This window comes from Macaca thibetana, chromosome 20 (assembly GCF_024542745.1).
Source record: "Macaca thibetana thibetana isolate TM-01 chromosome 20, ASM2454274v1, whole genome shotgun sequence".
Classification (NCBI taxonomy): Eukaryota; Metazoa; Chordata; class Mammalia; order Primates; family Cercopithecidae; genus Macaca; species Macaca thibetana.
In genome coordinates this window covers 34,794,255-34,814,468 of record NC_065597.1, presented here as the reverse complement: position 1 = coordinate 34,814,468, position 20,214 = coordinate 34,794,255, and the positions used below count along the sequence as shown (strand labels likewise).

At 51.6% G+C, this 20,214-nt stretch overlaps 2 protein-coding genes across 6 annotated transcripts in view; both read left to right on the top strand.

The window, feature by feature from the left end:
• NLRC5 (NLR family CARD domain containing 5) overlaps positions 1–20,214 on the top strand; it is a 92,901-nt gene that overhangs the window by 42,276 nt on the left and 30,411 nt on the right. For all 5 annotated transcript variants that reach the window (XR_007721868.1, XM_050772866.1, XM_050772864.1 and 2 more), the window contains 13 exons: positions 222–281; positions 2,363–2,428; positions 2,923–3,006; positions 5,458–5,541; positions 6,517–6,606; positions 9,152–9,220; positions 9,995–10,063; positions 10,829–10,918; positions 11,324–11,407; positions 12,873–12,962; positions 14,065–14,109; positions 15,312–15,401; positions 16,308–16,391. Coding sequence is in view for 4 of the 5 variants with exons in the window: in XM_050772866.1 (XP_050628823.1) it covers positions 222–281; positions 2,363–2,428; positions 2,923–3,006; positions 5,458–5,541; positions 6,517–6,606; positions 9,152–9,220; positions 9,995–10,063; positions 10,829–10,918; positions 11,324–11,407; positions 12,873–12,962; positions 14,065–14,109; positions 15,312–15,401; positions 16,308–16,391 (1,005 nt within the window). In the remaining variant the exon portion in view is untranslated. The remainder of the gene's footprint in view (positions 1–221; positions 282–2,362; positions 2,429–2,922; positions 3,007–5,457; positions 5,542–6,516; positions 6,607–9,151; positions 9,221–9,994; positions 10,064–10,828; positions 10,919–11,323; positions 11,408–12,872; positions 12,963–14,064; positions 14,110–15,311; positions 15,402–16,307; positions 16,392–20,214) is intronic.
• Positions 2,472–20,214, top strand: part of CX3CL1 (C-X3-C motif chemokine ligand 1) — a 338,913-nt gene continuing 321,170 nt past the window's right edge. The window contains exon 1 of the mRNA XM_050773024.1: positions 2,472–2,476. The gene's annotated coding sequence lies outside the window, so the exon portion shown is untranslated. The remainder of the gene's footprint in view (positions 2,477–20,214) is intronic.

The window sequence follows — 20,214 nt, the reverse complement described above, 5'->3', positions numbered from 1 at the left end:
TTTTAAAAGACTCTTGCAGGATTCATCAAGCAAAGACATAATCAGTATTTCACATGCCTGATTTGAAGCACTTTTGCTGGTTCTGTTACGTTTCCCTGTCAATTGCAAAATCAGCTTCATCTGGATGTTTGGACATTTGGGGCAGAAAAGGGTGTGCCTGTGATGGGTGATGTGCTGGTTTCCAGTCCCTGGGTTTCATGGTTTGGTATCTGATCCTGCAGGAAGGCGGACCTCATCTTCCTTCTTTCCCCGCCCACAGAGACAACTGCAGAGCTACAAAGGTAAGAAGCCAAGAGGCAGTGGGTCTGGGACTATCTTTAGAAGCAATTGGGCTCAGGCAGTTGAGGGGAAAGGTGACCAAGAGACTAGGAAGAGCTGGGATATGGGGATTCTTCCTGCACTGCTGCACTGAGGAATGAATTACTGCTTAGGTTGGCAAAGGATTTTGACTTCCTCTAGCGTGTCCAGACCACATCTGGTCCCTGGGGAAGGAAGCATCCCCAGAAGTCTCAGAGGAAGGCAAACGCTTGGGGATGACATAAAGATACTGTAAGACTGGCATTACTAGGTGGTGAAAACTCTGGGAAAGTCCTTACAACTGAAAAAAGGCAGGGAGGGCAATGATGGTGCCTACATCTCAGGGTTGTTCTGAGAATTAAGTGAGTTACTACACTTAAGGAGTTTAGAGCACTGTTGGCGTGCAGTGGGCAGTCAAATGCTGGCTATTCCAGCTGTGCATGGATTCCAGCTTGGCCAGTCTTGGATGGGCCAAGACAAGGAAGCTGCTTTTCCCTAAAAGACCATCACAGCTGTGCTCTCCCACACTTTGCTCTCCTGGCTAAGACTCAGAGACAGATGTATGTATGCCCCTGAGCAATCTCTTTCCCTTCTCTGGGTCTCAATTTCCTTGCCTGTATAATGACCTGGTAAGGTAGGACCAATGTTGCTGGGTGCGGTGGCTCATGCCTGTAATCCTAGCACTTTGGGATGCCAAGGCAGGAGGATATCTTGAGTCCAGGTGTTCAAGACAAGCCTGGGCAACATAGCAAGACCCCATCTCTAAAAAAAAATTAGCCAGGAGTGGTGGTGCATGCCTGTAGTCCCAGCTACTCAGGATGCTGAGGTTGGGAGGATCGCTTGAGCCTAGGAGCTTGAGCCATTATCACACCACTGTACTCTAGCCTGGGCGACAGAGAGAGACTCTGTCTCAAAAAATGACCCGCTAGGACCAGTGTCACTTTCTTTCCCCTCCAACTGCTTAAAGCTGTGATGTTCAATAGGATAGCCACTAGCCCCATATGGCTATTTAAATTTAAATAAATTAAAATTAAGCAAAATGAAATTTTCAGTTCATTAGTCACATTAGCTATACTTCAACTGCACAATGGCTGTAGGTGACTAGTGGCTCCCATAGCGAGTGGTACAGATGCCAGGACATTTCCATCATTGCAGAAAGTTCTATTAAACAGGCTGGCATGGTGGCTCATGTGTGTAACCCCGGCACTTTGAGAGGCTGAGGGAGCAGGATCACTTGAAGCTAGGAGTTCAAGACCAGCCTGGGCAACAAAGTGAGACCTCCATCTCTACAAAAAAAAAGAAAAATAGAATAGCTGGATATGGTGATTCACTCCTATAGTACCAGTTGCTCAGGAAGCCAGGGTGGGAGGATCACTTGAGCCCAGGAGTTTGAGGCTGCAGTGAACTAGGATAGAGCCACTGCACTCCAGCCTAGGGACTGAGTGGGACCCTATCTCTAAAAAAAAAAAAATGGTTGGCACCAATCCAAAAAGTCTGTGAAACCTGGCTCATAATGTCCTAGCTTCCCTGCATCCCCTAACACTCCCTTAGCCCAGTGGGGGAGAGTCTGTGGTTTACCATAGCCTGGACTCACTGCATACAGTTCATGCTCCCTGCCTTCCGAACCACAGACAACACATCCACAAATGGAGACCATCACATCATCCACAATAGCAGCTTCTGTTTACTAAACTTTGATTTTACACCTATGCTGGGTACTTGGACGTACATTGTCTCATTCAATCCTTCAGGTACCTATGTGTCAGATGTTGTCATCTCGTTTTAGAAAAGAGAAAAGGGAGCCAACGGCAGTGACTTGCCCAAGGCCACATGGCTATACACCACAGAGCCAAAATTTGAATAAAGGTTCCATTTCACCTCAAACCTTTTGCCCCTCCTGCTCTGCTGAATCACACCTTGGGCATCTGTAAGCAATCTTCTTTGTTACCAACTCACTTTGAGTTGTGCTTCAGGGTCTTCAGCCTCTAGAAGCCAAGGAAAGAGGCTTGATCCACCAAGCCCTGGATGCCTGAGCCCAGGCCAGTGTTTGATTTGTTTTTGCCAGAGCTCCAGACCTGCAGGAAAGTGACGGCCAGAGGAAAGGGGCTCAGAGCAGAAGCCTGACACTCAGGTACCTTGGAGGGATCTATTGCCTTAGGAGGGGGATATGATGTGGGGGAAAGTCCCAGGCAAGGGAAAGCAGGGGCAGGGAGGATAAAGGGGAAAGCAGATGAGGGACAGGGAAAGGATTAGCCGGGTGTGGTGCCCATCCTGGCTCGAATAGGGAGCATCTGTCATAATAACAACAATAATAACAACAATAGCTGCAACTTTGGACCCTGGCTATATATATGCCAGGCATTGTGCTAGAAGTTTTATATCCTTTACCTCACTGTAATTCCTTTAGAATATCTGTGAAGTACATGTTATTTTTCCCCTTTGAGGGAGGAGGAAACTGAGTCTCAGACAGGTTAAGTCCCTTGCTCAAGATCACCCAGCTATTAAGAGGTATGGCCAAGATTAGACCCAGTTCTGTGGGCCCCCTGACTCCCCAGCACTGGAAGCTGGAGGGGCCCTGGAGTAGCTGTTTGCCCTGAGCCCTTCTGTCCCCCATTCCTACCCAAGGCTGCAGAAGTGTCAGCTCCAGGTCCACGATGCAGAGACCCTCATAGCCTTGCTCCAGGAAGGCCCTCACCTGGAGGAAGTGGAGTGAGTATCACGGGAAGCCCTGGGGTAGGAGCCAGGAAAGGAGGTTGAAGGGGGTGGGCAGGGCCTCGCCTTTGGGTGGGTGGTGTGGGGGAGGGATATGCTGCCTCATGAAGAATTTGGGGGAATCAGATCATTATAACAGCTGCTACTATTCAGCACTTGCCCTGGGTCAGGTGCTGTGCTAGGGACTGTACATGCCTCCTCTCATTCACTCCTCACATCTCTGTGATGTAAGCACTGTTACTGTCCACGTTTTATAGAGGAGGAAGTTAAGCTGCAGAAAGGTAAACTTGCTCAGGGCCACACAGGTAGGAAGAGTCTAGGCTAGGGTTCAAGCCCAGACAGTCTGGCTCCCAGCCTCATCCTCATAACCACTGCTACCTCTCTTGCTGAGATCTGCCAAGTAGAAACCCCACCACACCTGGGTCTGCCTTCCAAACCTCAGGGTTCCCCCCCACCCCCTTCATCCTTCTCCCAGAGTAGAGTGGGATAACCTTCTTTTTTCAGGATGGAGAAATTCCCATGACATCCAGCCCCTGGCTGGAGCCGATGACAGTAGTGCTTGGGGATGGATGGAGGCTCTGTCACGTCCCTAGGAGGGGCGCCCCTCCAGGAAACCTCCAAGTGAACATGAAGGCAGAGGATGGAATGACATGATGTGTTCTGGGGCGAGTGGCCCCAGCTCAGGGGAAGATGGATGGGGTGAGGGTTGCCATCGTGATCACCTCTTGATCCTGGACCTCGTCCCGTTGGGAGAACCAGGATGGAATTAGGGTTTTTTTTTTTTTATTTTGTTTTGTTTGTTTTTTTGTTTTTGAGACGGAGTCTCGCTCTGTTGCCCAGGCTGGAGTGCAGTGGCGCAATCTCGGCTCACTGCAAGCTCTACCTCCTGGGTTCACACCATTCTCCTGCCTCAGCCTCCCAAGTAGCTGGGACTACAGGTGCCCGCCACCATGCCCGGCTAATTTGTTTTTGTATTTTTAGTAGAGACGGAGTTTCACTGTGTTAGCTGGGATGGTCTCCATCTCCTGACCTTGTGATCCGCCCGCCTCTGGCTCCTGAAGTGCTGGGATTACAGGCGTGAGCCACCACGCCCGGCTGCAGATGGTTTTTTTTTTTTTTTTTTTTTTTTTGAGACGGAGTCTCGCTCTGCCGCCCAGGCTGGAGTGCAGTGGCCGGATCTCAGCTCACTGCAAGCTCCGCCTCCCGGGTTCACGCCATTCTCCTGCCTCAGCCTCCCGAGTAGCTGGGACTACAGGCGCCCGCCACCGCGCCCGGCTAGTTTTTTGTATTTTTTAGTAGAGACGGGGTTTCACCGTGTTAGCCAGGATGGTCTCGATCTCCTGACCTCGTGATCCGCCCATCTCGGCCTCCCAAAGTGCTGGGATTACAGGCTTGAGCCACCGCACCCGGCCGGTTTTTTAAGAAGCTCACACACTTCTACCTGCCTCACCAGCACTGAGCATGCCCCTCCCCAAGTGCCGGCACCTGCAGAAACAGCCCCATCACACGCCTGGTTACACAGCCACCTCCTATCCCCCTTGCCCTTCTCCCACATTTAGTCCCTCCAGATGGACCTACTGGCAGTGCTCAAAACTATCCTCTTTTCCTCCACCTTTCTAGTCCAACCCACCCTCATCTCTTATGTGGATGACTCCTCGCCTTGCCCTCCTTGCTGGCTTCCCTGCTTTCACCCTGGCCACTTCCACTTGGCAGAGAGTAGATTACATTTCACTGATGCCTGCCCCCTTCACTCTTTCCCACTGCTCAGCATAAAGCCCACATTCTAAACTCCCAGGTGGTCCAGAACCCTGCCCCCACCCTCCCAAACCCCATCTGACCCCATCCTTCCAATGCAGACACACTGGCTCTCTTTCAGGTCCTTGTATGGGTTATGCCACAGGACCTTTGACTGTACTGCTTCTACCACCAGGAACACCCTTCCTCCATCTCTCTCCTGCCTTTTACCTACTGAACTCCTTCTAGTTCTTTCAGTCAAGTACCTTAAGCATCAAAGAAGCCATCCCCGACCCCCAGACTAGGTCAGATGCCCCCATAATCATGAAGTTTATCACAAAAAGCAGTTATGTAGCTTGCAGCATAAAGGAAGAGTTGAGGGTGGGACCTCGAAGGCAGGCTGCCTGGGTTCAAATCCAGGTTCACCCTCGAGCAGGTGCCTTAACTACTCTGCACTTCAGTTTACTCATCAGTAAGGTGAGGATAATTACAGTGCCTACATCATCGGCACCATGAGGACGAAATAGGCCAAAAGTCACAGAAGCACCGAAGATGTTGCCAGGCATGTGGTATGCAGTCTGTTGATTTCAGTTATTATCAAGGTTCATTCCTGAGAGTGATGCTTTGACTAAAGTCAGCAAAGAAAGAGTAAGTGATGGGGATTGAGGGACGACTCCAGCCCCACAGTACGTGCATTGGGCACCTCTGTCTCAGCCTCTCAGGGAACCAGCTGGAAGACGAAGGCTGTCGGCTGATGGCAGAGGCTGCATCCCAGCTGCACATCGCCAGGAAGCTGGAGTGAGTTGTCCACCCCACCGCTGGGTACCAGGGAAGGCCCTGTAGAGCCCCAGGTGGCCCCTGTGTTCACAATCAGCAGTAAGGGTGCTGATCCACTGCCACCCCTGCTTCCTCCCAACTCCAGCAGAGTCAAGATGGTTCAACCATGCCTTGCCTTCACCTCTGGCATGAGCCACTCTCTTAGTCCAATCATCCAGCACCCTTACATGTATAAAATGCGTTTACTGTACATCAGTGGCTTGCATTCCAATTCATCTTTGTAGCAGCCCTGGAGTAGGGTGGGGTGGGGTTTTGCACTGGGGAGGTGTCATGCTGGGGTGCTGGGGTAGGGAGTGGTGTGTTCCTGTGGGGATACACTGTTGGTGTGAGGGGTGGTGAGATGGAAAGGAAGGCTATTAGGCTGCTGGGTGTGCTGTGGTGTTGCGTGGGGTGGGGGTGATGTTTGGGTGGGGGTGTCTTGGGGGTCTTAGATCAAGTGTGGGTTGGGGTTGGGGAGAGTTGAGATTGGGTAGCGGTGATTTGGGGCCTCGGCTTTGGATTTCAATCCTGGCTCTGTCACTTAGTAGCTTTGTGACCCTGAGAAAGTAATTGAATGTCTCTGGGTCTCAGTTTCCCCCTCTGTAAAATGGGATGACATGAAACCACATATGTACAAAGCCTTTTGTACAGAGTCTGGTACACTCAGGGCTCAGAAAATGGTGGTTATTTTACAGATGAGGAAACTGGGGGTCAGAGAGGTAAAAACACTGAGTTCTTGCTGTCAAGCTGGACAACTTTATTCTCTGAGTGGGGTGGGGGTATCGTGCATTTCTTGGCTCACTCATATGCACCAGAATCCTTTGAGATCCCCTGGCAAGGGACCCAGGACATCCAGGAGTGACAGCCAGCAAGCTGCTGAGCCACGAGGAGGGGCTAGAGCTGGCTGGGGCTGGGGACCTCAGCCACATGCCAACAGCTGCCTTCTGCTCTCCACAGCCTCAGCGACAACGGGCTTTCTCTGGCCGGGGTTCATTGTGTGCTGAGGGCCGTGAGTGCATGCTGGACCCTGGCAGAACTGCATATCAGGTGGGAGCTCCCCCAGACCACAGTACCCAACCCCCCATCATGCTCTCTCTAAAACCCTTGGAATTCCTTCTGGGCCCAAGCCTTGGGACCGGCAGAAGATGCTGCTGCTGTCCCACCCAGACCCCGTTACAGCCAGCACCCCCTTCCTAGCTGCTGCGGATATAGGCTGCTCACAGTTTATACCTCTGGAGAATTACCCTTGGCAGATAAGAGTCAGAGATGCCTGGGAGGGTACAACCTCCGCTTTCCACTAACCTGGAGTGGCCAATGACAGGGCAGAGGGCACAAGTCTCCAGCCCAAACTCTCCAGTGGGCCAAAGCTCCCTGGAGATCAGGCCAAGGACCTGCTCCGTGTGGCTTCCCTCAGTCCCTGACTGTTTCTCCTGAGAGCAGACTGTCAGTCCATGACTTGCACAACTGACAAGCGACATGTGACCCCCTACCCCATTCACAGACCCAGGCCCTGCCATTAGGGAACCCAATCCTATTTCTGTAAGTCTCGCTGTTGAGTATGGGGAGGTGAAGATGGATGCTGATTAATGTCAACTCAGTTCCCACTCGGAGGAAAGCCTCATTCTCAAACGAGTAGGGTGGTCCCTGCTTTAAACACCCCTCAAGGGAGGAGAGGGAAGCCGATTCACCCAAAAGGTAGATGAGGGGACCTCAGTTCACTGTATATGATGATTCAATAAAGGGTCCCTAGTGCATTCCGAGCGATGCCCTGTTCAATCCCAGGAACTTATACTAAATAAATTATCATGATTGTGCAAACACATTCAGCTGTAGGGAAGTTCACCTACACCTTGAGCCCAGAAGTTCGAGACCAGACTAGACAACATAGACTCTGGTTATAACAGGAAAAAAAATGAAAATAACTGGAATGTTTAACCAAGGGATATTAGTTAGACTAAGTTACTTCCAGAGAGAACTCAGTGGAACCAGGAAAATAAATGATAACATAGTTGCAGTTTTAATATGGAGGGTGACAGGGGGTTATTAAGTAAACATAAAGAAATTTCTTTGGAGACAGGATCTTGCTCTGTTACCAAGGCTGGAGTGTAGTGACACAATCATAGCTCACTTTAACCTCCAAATCCTGGGCTCAGCAATCCATCTCTCTCAGTCTCCCAAAGTGCTGGGATTACAGTCATGAGTCACTGTGCCTGGCAATTTTTTTTATTTTTTGTAGAGACAGGGTCTTGCTATATTGACAAGGCTGTTCTCAAATTCCTGAGCTCACATAATCCTCCTGCCCTGGCCTCCCAAAGAGCAAGGATTGTAGGTATGAACCACTGCACCAGGCCAAACATAAAAATGTTAAGTCATCATCTTAAAAGATTATAAAAGATTATAATAAAGCTTTTCAAGATACGCAATGGCAGAAAGAATGGTATAATCTGGGCCAGGTGCTGTGGCTCATGCTGTAATCCCAGCACTTTGGGAGGCTGAGGCAGGTGGATCACCTGAGGTCAGGAGTTCAAGACCAGCCTGGCCAACAGGGTGAAACCCCGTCTCTACTAAAAATACAAAAACTAGCTGGGCATGGTGGCGTGCACCTGTAACTGCAGCTACTCGAGAGGCTGAGGCAGAAGAATCGCTGGAACCTGGGAGACAGAGGTTGCAGTGAGTCGAGATTACGCAACTGCACTCCAGCCTGGGAGACAGAGCGAGACTCCATCTCAAATTAAAAAAAAAAAAAGAGAGAGAGAGCGAGACAGCATGGTATAATCTGTTCCCATCAATAATGATCAAGTATCAATAATTATTTGTCACCCCTTCTTCTAGCCCTTAAAAAACTAATGTTTAAAAAGAGAATCTATAATTTAATCCCATTTTTGTAAGACAAAAATTATTGCACTAGAAAAAGGAAGGTTTGACGGACCTACTCCAAAGGTTACCAGGGGTAATCCACACATACTTTGAGTACAGACAGAACCCTGACTAGCAGAGAGATGGGGGTTCAGCCTGGGGCTAAAAGAGAGAGCACATAATTTGTTTTCTTTTAAGACTTGCCAGGAAATGGGGCTTATTTAGGCAATAGATACATTTGTGAAATATCTGTGGTAGAAAGATTTCAGCCCTCGGAAAGCTCAGAGGAAGTCACAGGGGAGTCAGAGGAAGTGGCTACAGCTGGAGGCAGGGGGATAGCACTTGAGAGGTCCTCCCGGGCCAAGGGTAAAAAGTGACAGGCCAGCCACGGTGGCTTACACCTATCATCCCAGCACTTTGGGAAGCCAAGGTAGGAGGATCACTTGAGCCCAGAAGTTCGAGACCAGACTAGACAACATAGACTCTGTCTCTACATGCTTTTTTTTTTTTTTTTTTTTTTAAATTAGCTGGGCGTGATGGCACAAGCCTGTAATCCCAGCTACTCGGGAGGCTGAAGTGGGAGGATTGCTTCAGCCAAGGAGGTGGAGGCTTCAGTGAACCATGATTGCACCACTGCACACCAGCTTGGGCAACAGAGTGAGACTCTGTCTCAAAAAGAAATAGCAACAGGGAGCCAATAACCTCTTGCTTCCTCACCCCTCTTTTCTTTTCACAGCCTGCGGCACAAAACTGTGGTCTTCATGTTTGCCCAGGAGCCAGAGGAACAGGAGGGGCCCCAGGAGAGGTAGGGCCCGATTTCACCCCAACTCCACGCTCAGTCAGGGACATTCCCCTCTCTGCCCTCCACAGCTGGGCAGTGCCAGTGAACTGCCACGGTGACCTGGACAAATTCACGGAAGAGCGGGAATTGAGCAGGCTTGGCAAAGGATGCAGCCCCAAAGCGGGAGGGTCCAAAGCCAGACCACCTCCACCTCTCTTGGTACCTGAAAGGAGCCCCAGTGTTTAGGAAATAGACAGCATGCCAGGGGGATGCTGGGAGACTGGAGCCCTCCAGCCTGAACCCAGGGGATTGTCTGGCCTGTAGCTCTGGTCTTGATCGGAACTTCTGGATCCCTTTCGCACAAGGACCCATTAGGGTCCCTGATTGCCCCAGCCTAGCACATGGGCGGAGACTCAGCTCTTCGCTCCCGAAGCCGACCCACAATCTCTTCTGTAGAGTGTGAACTACTGAAGGCTCGATTCGAGCCGGGGCTGACCTCTCTGAAGCACAGATGCGGAGGAGGATGAGATGAATGATAATAGCAGTCAAGGTTAATTGAGCACTTGCCATGTATGCACCAAGCACCAAACTAAGGCGGTTCACATGCAGTCTCCCAGTGAGAGGCTGTGATTTGTCCAGGGTCACACAACCAGGAAGTGGAGATGCCAAATTGGCACCAAGGTCTGATTGACTCTAAGTGGAGTATAGGGCTCAGTGGTGGAAGGCCAGGCTGAGAATGGATTCTGGAGATGGCAGACATGGCCTTTGCTCAGCCTGGCCGTGGTGATGTCCCTCCAGGGCTGCATTTCTTGACAGCCTCATGCTCCAGATGCCCTCTGAGCTGCCTCTGAGCTCCCGAAGGATGAGGTACAGTGATGGCCTCCAGCCCTGTGTGTGATTCCAGCCCCTTCCCTTCCCCTGCTCAGATCCTGCTCCCAAACCTGTGCCTAGGCCCCACGTGCTCCCTGAAGGACGCCTGACCCGCTGTGTCCAGGAGTCATGGCCTGGCTTCCCTACCTCCTACCTCCCCTGCCCAACCCACCCCGGACAGGGCTCACAAGGCAGCCCCCTCAACCACCTTCTCAAGCCCAGGGGACCCCACTCCCCTTAGCTCCCTGACCCCCAGCAGCTGAGGGGTTGTGGGGACTCTGAAAAGAGGTGAAGGGGAGCACTGGGCTCCTTCTCTCACGATCCTGGGGCCAGGGCATGGGGGCTCCCACCAGCACTCTTCCTGCCTTCTCTCTTGGTCTGTGTCTGTCCCAATCTCCCTAAGTCCCTCTGCCTCTTTCTCTCATTTCTTCCCTCTCTCATTGTATATTTCTGTTTTATCAGTTTATTTATCTGTTATTTCAGTCTTATCTGTCTTCCTCTGATCTGCTCTCTCTCTGAATCTCTCTGTGTCTTGGTTTCCTTCCGTCTGTGTCTCTGCCCACCCTCTGTCTATCTGTGACATCCTATGGGTGTGGGGTGTGTTAGTCCCTCTTTGTCCATCTGTCTGGGTGCCAGATGCATCCCAGTCCCTCCTCTCCTGCAAGCCTCTTTTTCTGCCTCTGTGTCTGGGGGGTGGGAAAGCGGCTCCTTCCCGCCTCTGTTCCGCGGGACATGCAGGGCTGTGGTTTTGCCCCTGGGCAGGCTGACACATTGTGGCCTCCAAGCAAAGCACTTAGAGCAGCTCTGCAAGGCTCTGGGAGGAAGCTGCCACTTCGGTCACCTCCACCTCGAGTGAGTGGTTTGTATGTTGGAAGGTGGGTGGGTGGGGCCAATTACAGTGAGTTAGTGTTTTGTTTGTGTTTGGTTTTTAAGATTTAGATCAACTGTTCTTTCTCTGCTGAAATCAGAAACCCCTTGGAGAATCTGGTGAAAGTTGTGACTCTTCCTCCCAAAATACAGATCCCCCATGTCTGACACACTTGGAGGCTCACCCCTGGTCCCCCAGGGGTCCATGAACCTCAGAATAAGAACCTGGGGGAGACAACAGCTGCCCACGCAAGATCTGCTGAGATCTGGCCTGGCAGCCCGGGGCTATGTCCAGTTTCAGGAAGTTGAGTAACTGGAATGCAGGGACCATGCTGCCAGCAACCCACTCCCCACCTGCTGATGTTCTCCCCTCCCTTCTCCCCACCCCAGCTTCTCAGGCAATGCTCTGGGGGATGAAGGTGCAACCCGGCTGGCTCAGCTGCTCCCAGGGCTGGGAGCTCTGCAGTCCTTGAAGTGAGTAACCCGCTAGGCAGAGCCTCTGAGGCTGGGGTTGGACGGGGGGGTGGGGGGGAGTAGGGGGAGCATTCTCTGTCCCATCCCCATCCTTCCTGGGGTTACTGTAAAGATTAAATCAGAAAATGCATGAAAATTGCCCCTAACACAATGTAAGTGCTCAGTGAAGGCTAACTAATAGATGATTCTTACTCAGAGAGTCTGTGACTCAATAATCCCACTTCTGATTCAAGGTTTCGCTTCTGGAACCTGTCTCTGCAGCTCTGAACAGGCTTTCTGAGGCCACCCTGGGGAGGGCAGGTGTGGGTGCGAAGTATGACTAACGGCTGGCAGCTGTTGTTCTGGCCCTGGGGTGCCGGAAGGGGCTGGGGCTGTTAGCTGGGGTACGGTCAGGGTAGGCAGGGAGGGTTTGTACCAGAGAGGACATTCAAGCAGGGTACCCAGGGCTGCCAAGGAGCCCTGAGTACCTGGCAGAGAGTGTGTGGGAGCAGTCCCCAAAGTTTGCCTGCAATGTACCAGAGTTCTTGGTCCCTAAATGCCCTCGGTCCTTTTGGCTCAGAGAGTGCTCCCTCCTCCCAAGCTCTCTGGGCCAAAGCCAGAGGAGCCCCGGGAAGAGGTCACAGGTACTATATTCCAGGCTGGCTCTGTGACACACGCTTTGCTGTGTGACTTTGGGCAAGTTACATCCCCTCTCTGAGCTCCTGGTTCCCAGTCTGTAAATACATAAATTGCAGGCGTGGCCTCTGTTGGTGGCTACAGTCTCTGGAATGAGTGCTGTGGCCTAAGGATCCTCTGCTCACACCCTCTTTTTGTGCAATGCTGGGAAGGAAGGGAGTTGCCTTGGTTCCTGTTCAGGGCCTGCACCTGGGAAGGAAGGAAGGCCTAACAATTGCAGGCAAATTACATGAAGACTGGAGGTTTTAGCACATCCTCGTGTGACCTTCTTATTACTCTGGACTCGTGACCTGGTGCTGTGAGGGTCCACACTCGCCCTACCCGTGTCCCCGTGGGAGGAGAGTGCAGCATTAAATAGTAAATAGAAAACAATGACAAGTTGACAGGAGACCCTGAAAGAAAGGAGACACTTTGTTCCTGCTTTCTGAACAAGAGACCCCACATTTTCATTCTGTACTGGGCACCACCCCTCCCTTATCAGGTGGAGAAAATGAGGCCCAGCTCCAGCCAGAAAGCACTCCTCAGATCCATCACAAACCGAGGGATCCACTGGGTTCCCATCTCAGCTCTGTCACCAACATGTCTCATAACCTTGGGCAAGACCTTGCTTCTCTCTGGGACTCTGTTTCCCCATCTGCACCAGGAGGACTTGAAAGGGGCGCTCTCTGACCATCTTGGGTTCAGTGGGTTCTGTCATCTGGGACCAGGACCCCTGCCCTGTGCCCTGACCACAAAGAGGATGTATTTGGGTCCTGAGTGACCTGCATTGTGCCACTTCTATGATCTCCAGCCTCAGTGAGAACGGTTTGTCCCTGGATGCTGTGTTGGGTTTGGCTCGGTGCTTCTCCACTCTGCAGTGGCTCTTCCACTTAGACATCAGGTGAGCGTGCCTCTCCGCCCCCAGCCCTGCCTCTTTCCCCCATCCCACAGGCCGTCTGCTCCCACGTGAGCCCCTCATCCATCAAGTTCATGCCGAACTATCATCCTTAGCACCTTGGGCAGTGCCAGATCCAGAGAGCATGTGATGGGTGTCCACTGAATGAATGATCAAATGAATGAATAAGTATGGCCTCACGGATGCTCAAATTTCTCCAAATCCACCATTAGAGAGTTCACTGACTCTGCTTCACTCATTCTTTGGATTGTCCTCAGAGACTTTTAAGAAATCTGGGGGCCAAGCACTATGGCTCACCCCTGTAATCCCAGCATTTTGGGAGGCCAAGGTAGGAGGATCACTTGATCCTAGGAGTTTGAGACCAGCCTGGACAACATAGTGAGACCCACCCCCACCTCTATAGAAACTTTTAAAATTAGCCAAGCATGATGGCATGCACCTACTTGGGAGGCTGAGGTGAGAGGATTGCTTAGGCCCAGGAGATCGAAGCTGCAGTGAGTTGTGATCACACCATTGCACTCCAGCCTGGGCAAAAGAGCAAAACTCTGTCTCGAAGAAAAAAAAATGTCAGGCACAATGGCTCACATCTGTAATTCCAGCACTTTGGGATGCTAAGGCAGGAGGATCGTTTGAGCCCAGGAGTTTGAGACCAGCCTGCTCAACATGGCAAAACTCCATCTCTACAAAAAATACAAAAATTAGACAGTTCATGGGGCATGCCTGTAATCCCGGCTACTTGGGAGGCTGAGGTGGTAGGATCAGTTGAGCCTGGGGAAGGTTGAGGCTGCAGTGAGCCATGACTGCACCACTGCACTCCAGCCTGGGCAATAGAGCGAGACCCTTTCTTTGAAACAACAACAAAGAAGAATTTCTTACCTCATTGTTCATTGTGAAATCAAATGAGAAATGTCAGTGGTGTGTTTTGCACATGCCTTGATACGTGTAATTGTTGCTTGATCTGTTTTTTGTTTGCTGAGAAAGCAGGCCACCCCAGGCCCTCTTTGCCCTGACCAGTCTGGATTCTTGCCACTACCAGGGAAGTTGGTCTTTGCCCATTTTCAAACTGCTGCCTCCTCTTTGCTTCCAGCTTTGAGAGCCAACACATCCTCCTGAGAGGGGACAAGACAGGCAGGTGAGAAGGGAATGCTCGGGGTGGGGGAGTCCCCTCCCACTCTGGTCCCCATCTGCTACAGGTCCCCCACTCCCAGACCCATGCTGACTACTCAGTCTTCAGTTAAACCACCCAGGTCTGGCATACTAGGTTTAATCACCACTTCAGTAACCACCGCCCCCACCCCCAACTGCCCTGTAAATTGTCAGTAATCGACTGCCCTGTTTTCCCCTTGGAAGGAGGCAATGCAGATGGGAGGAAGGGAGGGATATGGTTGGGAGAGGTACCAGAGCAGAGCAGGTGCCAGCAGATTGCAGCAGATTGTGGGAGGAGACAGGAGAACATTTGTGCTTTTGCCTTTTGGGGAATTTTGTAGACTCACCCCTTCATACATGTCACTGCCCTTTCACGCTCTGAAGGCAGGGGCCGTTGGTGCTCTGAAAAAAAATTTTCCATGTCTTCGCAGTAAACAACCAATACTAGTTTAGCTCTTCATGATGTTCCCGGCTGCCCTCTAGTGGGATCAGGCCTCTTGGCCTCAGCTGGGAGCAGTGGCAGAGGATAGGGTGGGCCCAGGTGCAGCTGGCTGGGCAGACAGAATCCACAGCTAATGTGTCAAGAAAAGGCACTGCTACACAGGTGGGCTGTCAGGAGCCAGGGGTGGCTCAAGCCTGGGTGGTCTTGCTTCCCAGGATAGGAGCTCTGTTTCTGGGGAACCCCCAGGTTCTTGAAGCCCAAAGAACTGTCGTACAGGGAGGCAGAAGTCACGTGATGCCAAGCAATGGTCAGAGAGGCTCTGTCTTGGATCCTCCTGCCTGCTCACCTGGACAGGAACAAGCTGCTGGCTTTTCTAACTCGGGCTTCCCTTCCCTGAGCCTCAGTTTTCCCATCTGAACAATGAGGGACTGAGCTAGGGTCCAGTGACTTCATTGTCTCTGAGATGCCTTCCAGCCCTGACTTTCCAAGTCTGGGAGTCCAATGTGGGTGATCTGAGCTTTCCTTTCTAAACGATCCCCCTCCTAGGGGTATATGGGCTGGGAGTCCAATGTGGGTGATCTGAGCTTTCCTTTCTAAACGATCCCCCTCCTAGGGGTATATGGGCTGGGAGTCCAATGTGGGTGATCTGAGCTTTCCTTTCTAAACGATCCCCCTCCTAGGGGTATATGGGCTGGGAGTCCATGGGGGTGATCTGAACTCTCCTTTCTAAATGATCCCCCTCCTAGGGATATATGGGCCACTGGATCTTCACCAGACTTCCCAGCTGGAGCCGAGTTCTTGGGGTTCCGTCGGCGCTGCATACCCAGGAGCCTCTGGTACTGTCCCAGCACTTCTCGTTTGGGGGTAACCACAACAGGGATGAGGCGTCAGAGGGGTCAGAGCTGGCAGGGGCTAGGGCTGGGGATTGGGATAGAGGGAAGAGAGGGAGTTTAAGAGAAGAGGAAAAGAAAGAGTGGTGGGTGTGAGGGGTGCGGGAGTGGGGGGGGCTCTGACCCCTGAGGGGCAGCTCAGCTGGCCCATGCCCCGCATTCTCCTTGGAGAGAAGATTCCACATTTCTGTGAAGCAAACAGAGCAGCTCAGCCACTCTCTGCCTGGGGTCTCCACCTGCTCTAGGGAACACCCATTTTCCAGAAAGAAAGGGGTTGGCCTCTCTCCCCACAAATGCACTCCCCATCTGCAAGCTCTGCCATGAGAGGCTGTGAGACACTGACTTGGCCCCACCTCTCTCCAGGCCTCCAGGAAAGTGGAGGCAAGTGAGGCCCTGGGAAGGACATTTCAATTTCACTTTTAGCCCCAGGGCAATGGGGAGCCACAGAGGGTAACAGGGAGAGGCCTGGTCAGATTTGCAGTGTTAAAATGTGAGACATTTGCGGGGTGGAGAGGGATTGCAGGGAGGCAAGAGTGGAAGCCCAGAGGGTGTTCAATGGTCAAGGTGAATGAGGATGGTGGCCTGGGCTCTGGAGGGGGCGGGGGGGGGGAGGACTTGGGGAGTCACTGACAAGGGCAGCTGGGAACTCAGGGTCCTGCACTGTTGCTGTCAGGGCAGGAGGAATGGGGGCTGCAGGGGAGACTCGGGAGGGTAGCGAGTGCCCCACAGGGGAAGGGGCCTGTGGCCTCCTACTTAGAGTGAGGAATGATAGGAGAAGGAGAGAGCCCCTGGGGCTAGCCAGGGACCCTGGGCTTTCTCTGATTCCCTGCCCTGCCCATTGCCCCTTTGCAGCCTCAGTGAGTGTCCTCTGGAGCCCCCAAGCCTCACTCACCTCTGTGCCACTCTGAAGGAGTGCCCAGGACCCCTGGAACTCCAGTAAGTAACGAAGACACAGCCCTAGAGGGCGCCATGTGGGGATCTGCCCAGTGACCTGGGAGGGGGCTTCCTGGTTAGAAGCCAGGTGGGTCTTTCTTGGTTTCTTCCCACCAGCCCTGCCCCACAAGAGTCCCCTGGCCTTTGGTAGAAACTTGGCTGTCTCTCGGCAGCCCCCAGCCTTAGGCAGCACATGTCTCCCACTGGGAGATGCTGTGCTGGTCTGGGGAAGCCTTCACCTGCACCATCCACTCAACTCAGGGCACCCGGGGGCCCTGTCTACCTCCGACCCCACCCCTGGAGCCTCACCCGGGCCCTCACTTGGACCTGCCTCCATGGCTGGAGCGTAGCACTTCTGAAAGCCCTTCCTCAAGGCACCCCCTGTCTCCGTGGGGTTATCACCTCACTCACCCCAGAACACCTGGGTCTGGGACCAGAGACTGGACCTGGAATCAGGACTCTTGGCTCAAAAGGGCTTTAACTCCCCGGGCCTCAGCTTCCTTATCTGCACAGTGGACGGTCAGCCTTTCCTTTTATTATCATTGTGGTGATTCTATTACAGTAATTACCTTAAAATAAAGAAATCCAAGACAAAACCTGCCTCACCTAAACAACCTCTTCTCTCATCAAATCCATGTTGTCATGTGTCCACAGGACCGTCTACTCCTTGTCTATTTGCATATTCAGTTTCTACCTGTTTGCCGTAATCTAGCTGCATTCTATAGTTTCATGCACTGTGTTTTCATAGCATCTGTGTTTTCCATTTTACTTCAGCCTTTTTTCTTGCTTTCCAGCCCCATCTCAAATGCCCTTCCAGCCCTTCCAACCAGATAATCCAGTTTGACCCCCTGGAGTGTGGCCTTCCCATGTCCTTCTCCAGGTTCAAACACATAACCATAAAATCATTATCAGACCTACACTATTTTTTTTTTCTGAGACAGAGTTTTGCTCTTGTTGCCCAGGCTGGAGTGCAATGGTGTGATCTCGGCTTGCTGCCACCTCTGCCTCCTGGGTTCAAGCGATTCTCCTGCCTCAGCCTCCTGAGTAGCTGGGATTACAGGCGCGTGCCATCATACCTGGTTAATTTTTGTATTTTTAGTAGAGACAGGGTTTCATCATGTTGGCCAGGCTGGTCTCGAACTCCTGACCTCAAGTGATCCACCTGCCCGAGCCTCCCAAAGTGTTGGGATTACAGGCATGCGCCACTGCGCCTGGCCCAGACCTACCCTATTAATGGTAATTCCTTAAAGTCATCCAATGGTCAGTGGTCCCTGATTGTCTCTTACCTGTTTTCACAGAATGTATATTGATGCCTTTTAATACTAAATTGCCACAGTATGGGATGAGCTGCAAGTTATTCCACCACACCCTTCTAGAGTCTAGATCAGGGGTGTCCAATCTTTTGGCTTCCCTGGGCCACATTGGAAGAAGAAAAAGAATTGTCTTGGGCCATACATAAAATACACTAACACTAGTGATAGCTGATGTGCTAAAAAAAAAATTTTCTTTAAAACACGAAAAAAAATCTCATAGTGTTTTAAGAAAGTTTACGAATTTTTGTTAGGCCGTATTCAAAGCCATCCTGGGCTGCATGCAGCAGGCCATGTGGGCTGGACAAGCTTGGTCTAGATTGAGATCCAAACTGCTTCTAGGTATTGTGTTTTATTTTGTGTAGCACTGCAGTCAGTGCTACAAAAAGCACTCTTATGTGATTTGACTGGTAAGTACCTATTGTATACCAAGCACTGGGCCACATCCTGGGAACACAAGGAGACTAGGATGCAGGCTCTTCTGGCCAAGACAAATCACCTGCAGAGGAAGCTTCATATAAAAAGCCCACTGGGGGTCTGGCACGGTGGCTCACGCCTGTAATCCCAGCCCTTTGGGAGGCCAAGGTGGGTGGATCATGAGGTCAGGAGTTCGAGACTAGCCTGGCCAACATAGTGAAACCCCATCTCTGCTAAAAATACAAAAATTAGCTGGGCATGGTGTTGCACACCTGTAATCCCAGCTACTTGGGAGGCTGAGGCAGGAGACTCGCTTGAACCCGGAAGGCAGAGATTGTGGTGAGCTGAGATCGTGCCATTGTACTCCAGCCTGGGCAACAGAGCAAGACTCCATCTCAAAAGAATAAATAAATACAGCCTGGGCAACAGAGCAAGACTCCATCTCAAAAGAATAAATAAATAAATAAATAAATAAAGCCCACTGGCAGTGCTGGGTGGTTTGAGCACAGGTGGGAGTTTCAGGGCCCCCTCTGTCACCTGTGGTTCGAGAAAGTGCAATAGTGAATATGAAAGCACTTTACCAACTGTAGAGTACTGTGATCACTTGCAGGATTATTGTTATAAATAGTCATCAAGGTACTCAATGCTGAAGTCCAGTTACTCACCAACTGTGTGCTGGGGTTCCACCGGGGAAGCCAGGGAAGATAGATAGTGGGGCTCCATCCCCACTCCCTGAATTCAAGCACTGCAGGTCCACTTTGCCTGTGTACATATGGGCATACCATGTGGGATGTGGTAAAGAGTAAAGATTCCATTGCTTAAAAAATAAATAAATAAATAAATAAAAGGAGGGTGTAAGCACCTCCTTTGCCAACGAGAACCCATGGTGTATTTGGGGTCTGGTGGGACGCTATCGGGAGGTGTTTCTGGAAAGACCACCCCTCAATGAAGGCCCCAGTCCTGACTGTGCCTCAGCAGCCTATGCCCAGTCCCTGGGGCAGAAAGGGTAGAGTTGGGGCTCCAGCCCAGGCCCTGGCAGAGGCTCCAACATGAGGCTTCCAGCCCCAGGACCACAGATTGCTCCTCCCGTCCTACCCTGCCCCCCAGCTCACCAAGCCAGTTGATGTGGGGTCCCTGCACTCCATGCCTCCCCTCCAACCAGCCAGAGGAGAAAGCAGCGGAGATGGGCCAGGCTCTTGGAGGCCCCGGAGAGGGGAGAGGGCAGCCTGCAGAGGATGAAGACAGAGAGGAAGGGGAAGGTGGAGAAGGCAGAAGGAGAACATAGTAGAGGTCCGCGGGGGTCGGGAAGTGGCTCCAGGCCCCCCAGGAAGGGGCTGTATGTAAACCCCAGGGCGCTCAGAGTCTTGAGTTGTCCTGGTCCTCCATCTAGAGCAGAGAGAGCAAGGCGGGTATCTGGAGTTTCTCCTAAATGCACTGGGTTCTGACAAATTATCTGGACAATGATGAGCTGGTTGGTCTGGTGTTAGTGGGCAACTAGAGACCCCAGCCAGTCCCTGTCTCCTTTGCTGACCTGTTGTATGCTGAATTTCCATTGTCATATCCACTTATCTGGGTTGAGGCAGCATTGCATTCTTTTCCTTCCTTTCTTTTCTTTCTTTCTTTCTTTTCTTTTTTTCTTTCTTTCTTTCTTTCTTTCTTTCTTTCTTTCTTTCTTTCTTTCTTTCTTTCTTTCTTTCTTTCTTTCTTTCTTCTTTTTGAGACGGAGACTCACTCTGTCACTCAGGCTGGAGTGCAGTGGTGTGATCTTGGCTTACTGCAACCTCTGCCTCCCAGGTTCAAGCGATTCCCATGCCCCAGCCTCCTGAGTAGCTAGGACTACAGGTGCGCACCACCATGCCTGGCTAATTTTTTGTATTTTTTTTAGTAGAGGTGGAATTTTGCCATGCTGCCCAGGCTGGTCCCAAACTCCTGACCTCAGGTGATCCACCCACCCCAGCCTCCCAAAGTGCTGGGATCACAGGCATGAGCCACAGTGCCCAGCCACATTCTTTTCCTAACAAACATGTTTGGCAGAACACTGACCTTCATGGCCCTCAAAAATTAATTCTGCTAGTCCATTTAGTTTGGGGAAAAGTCTG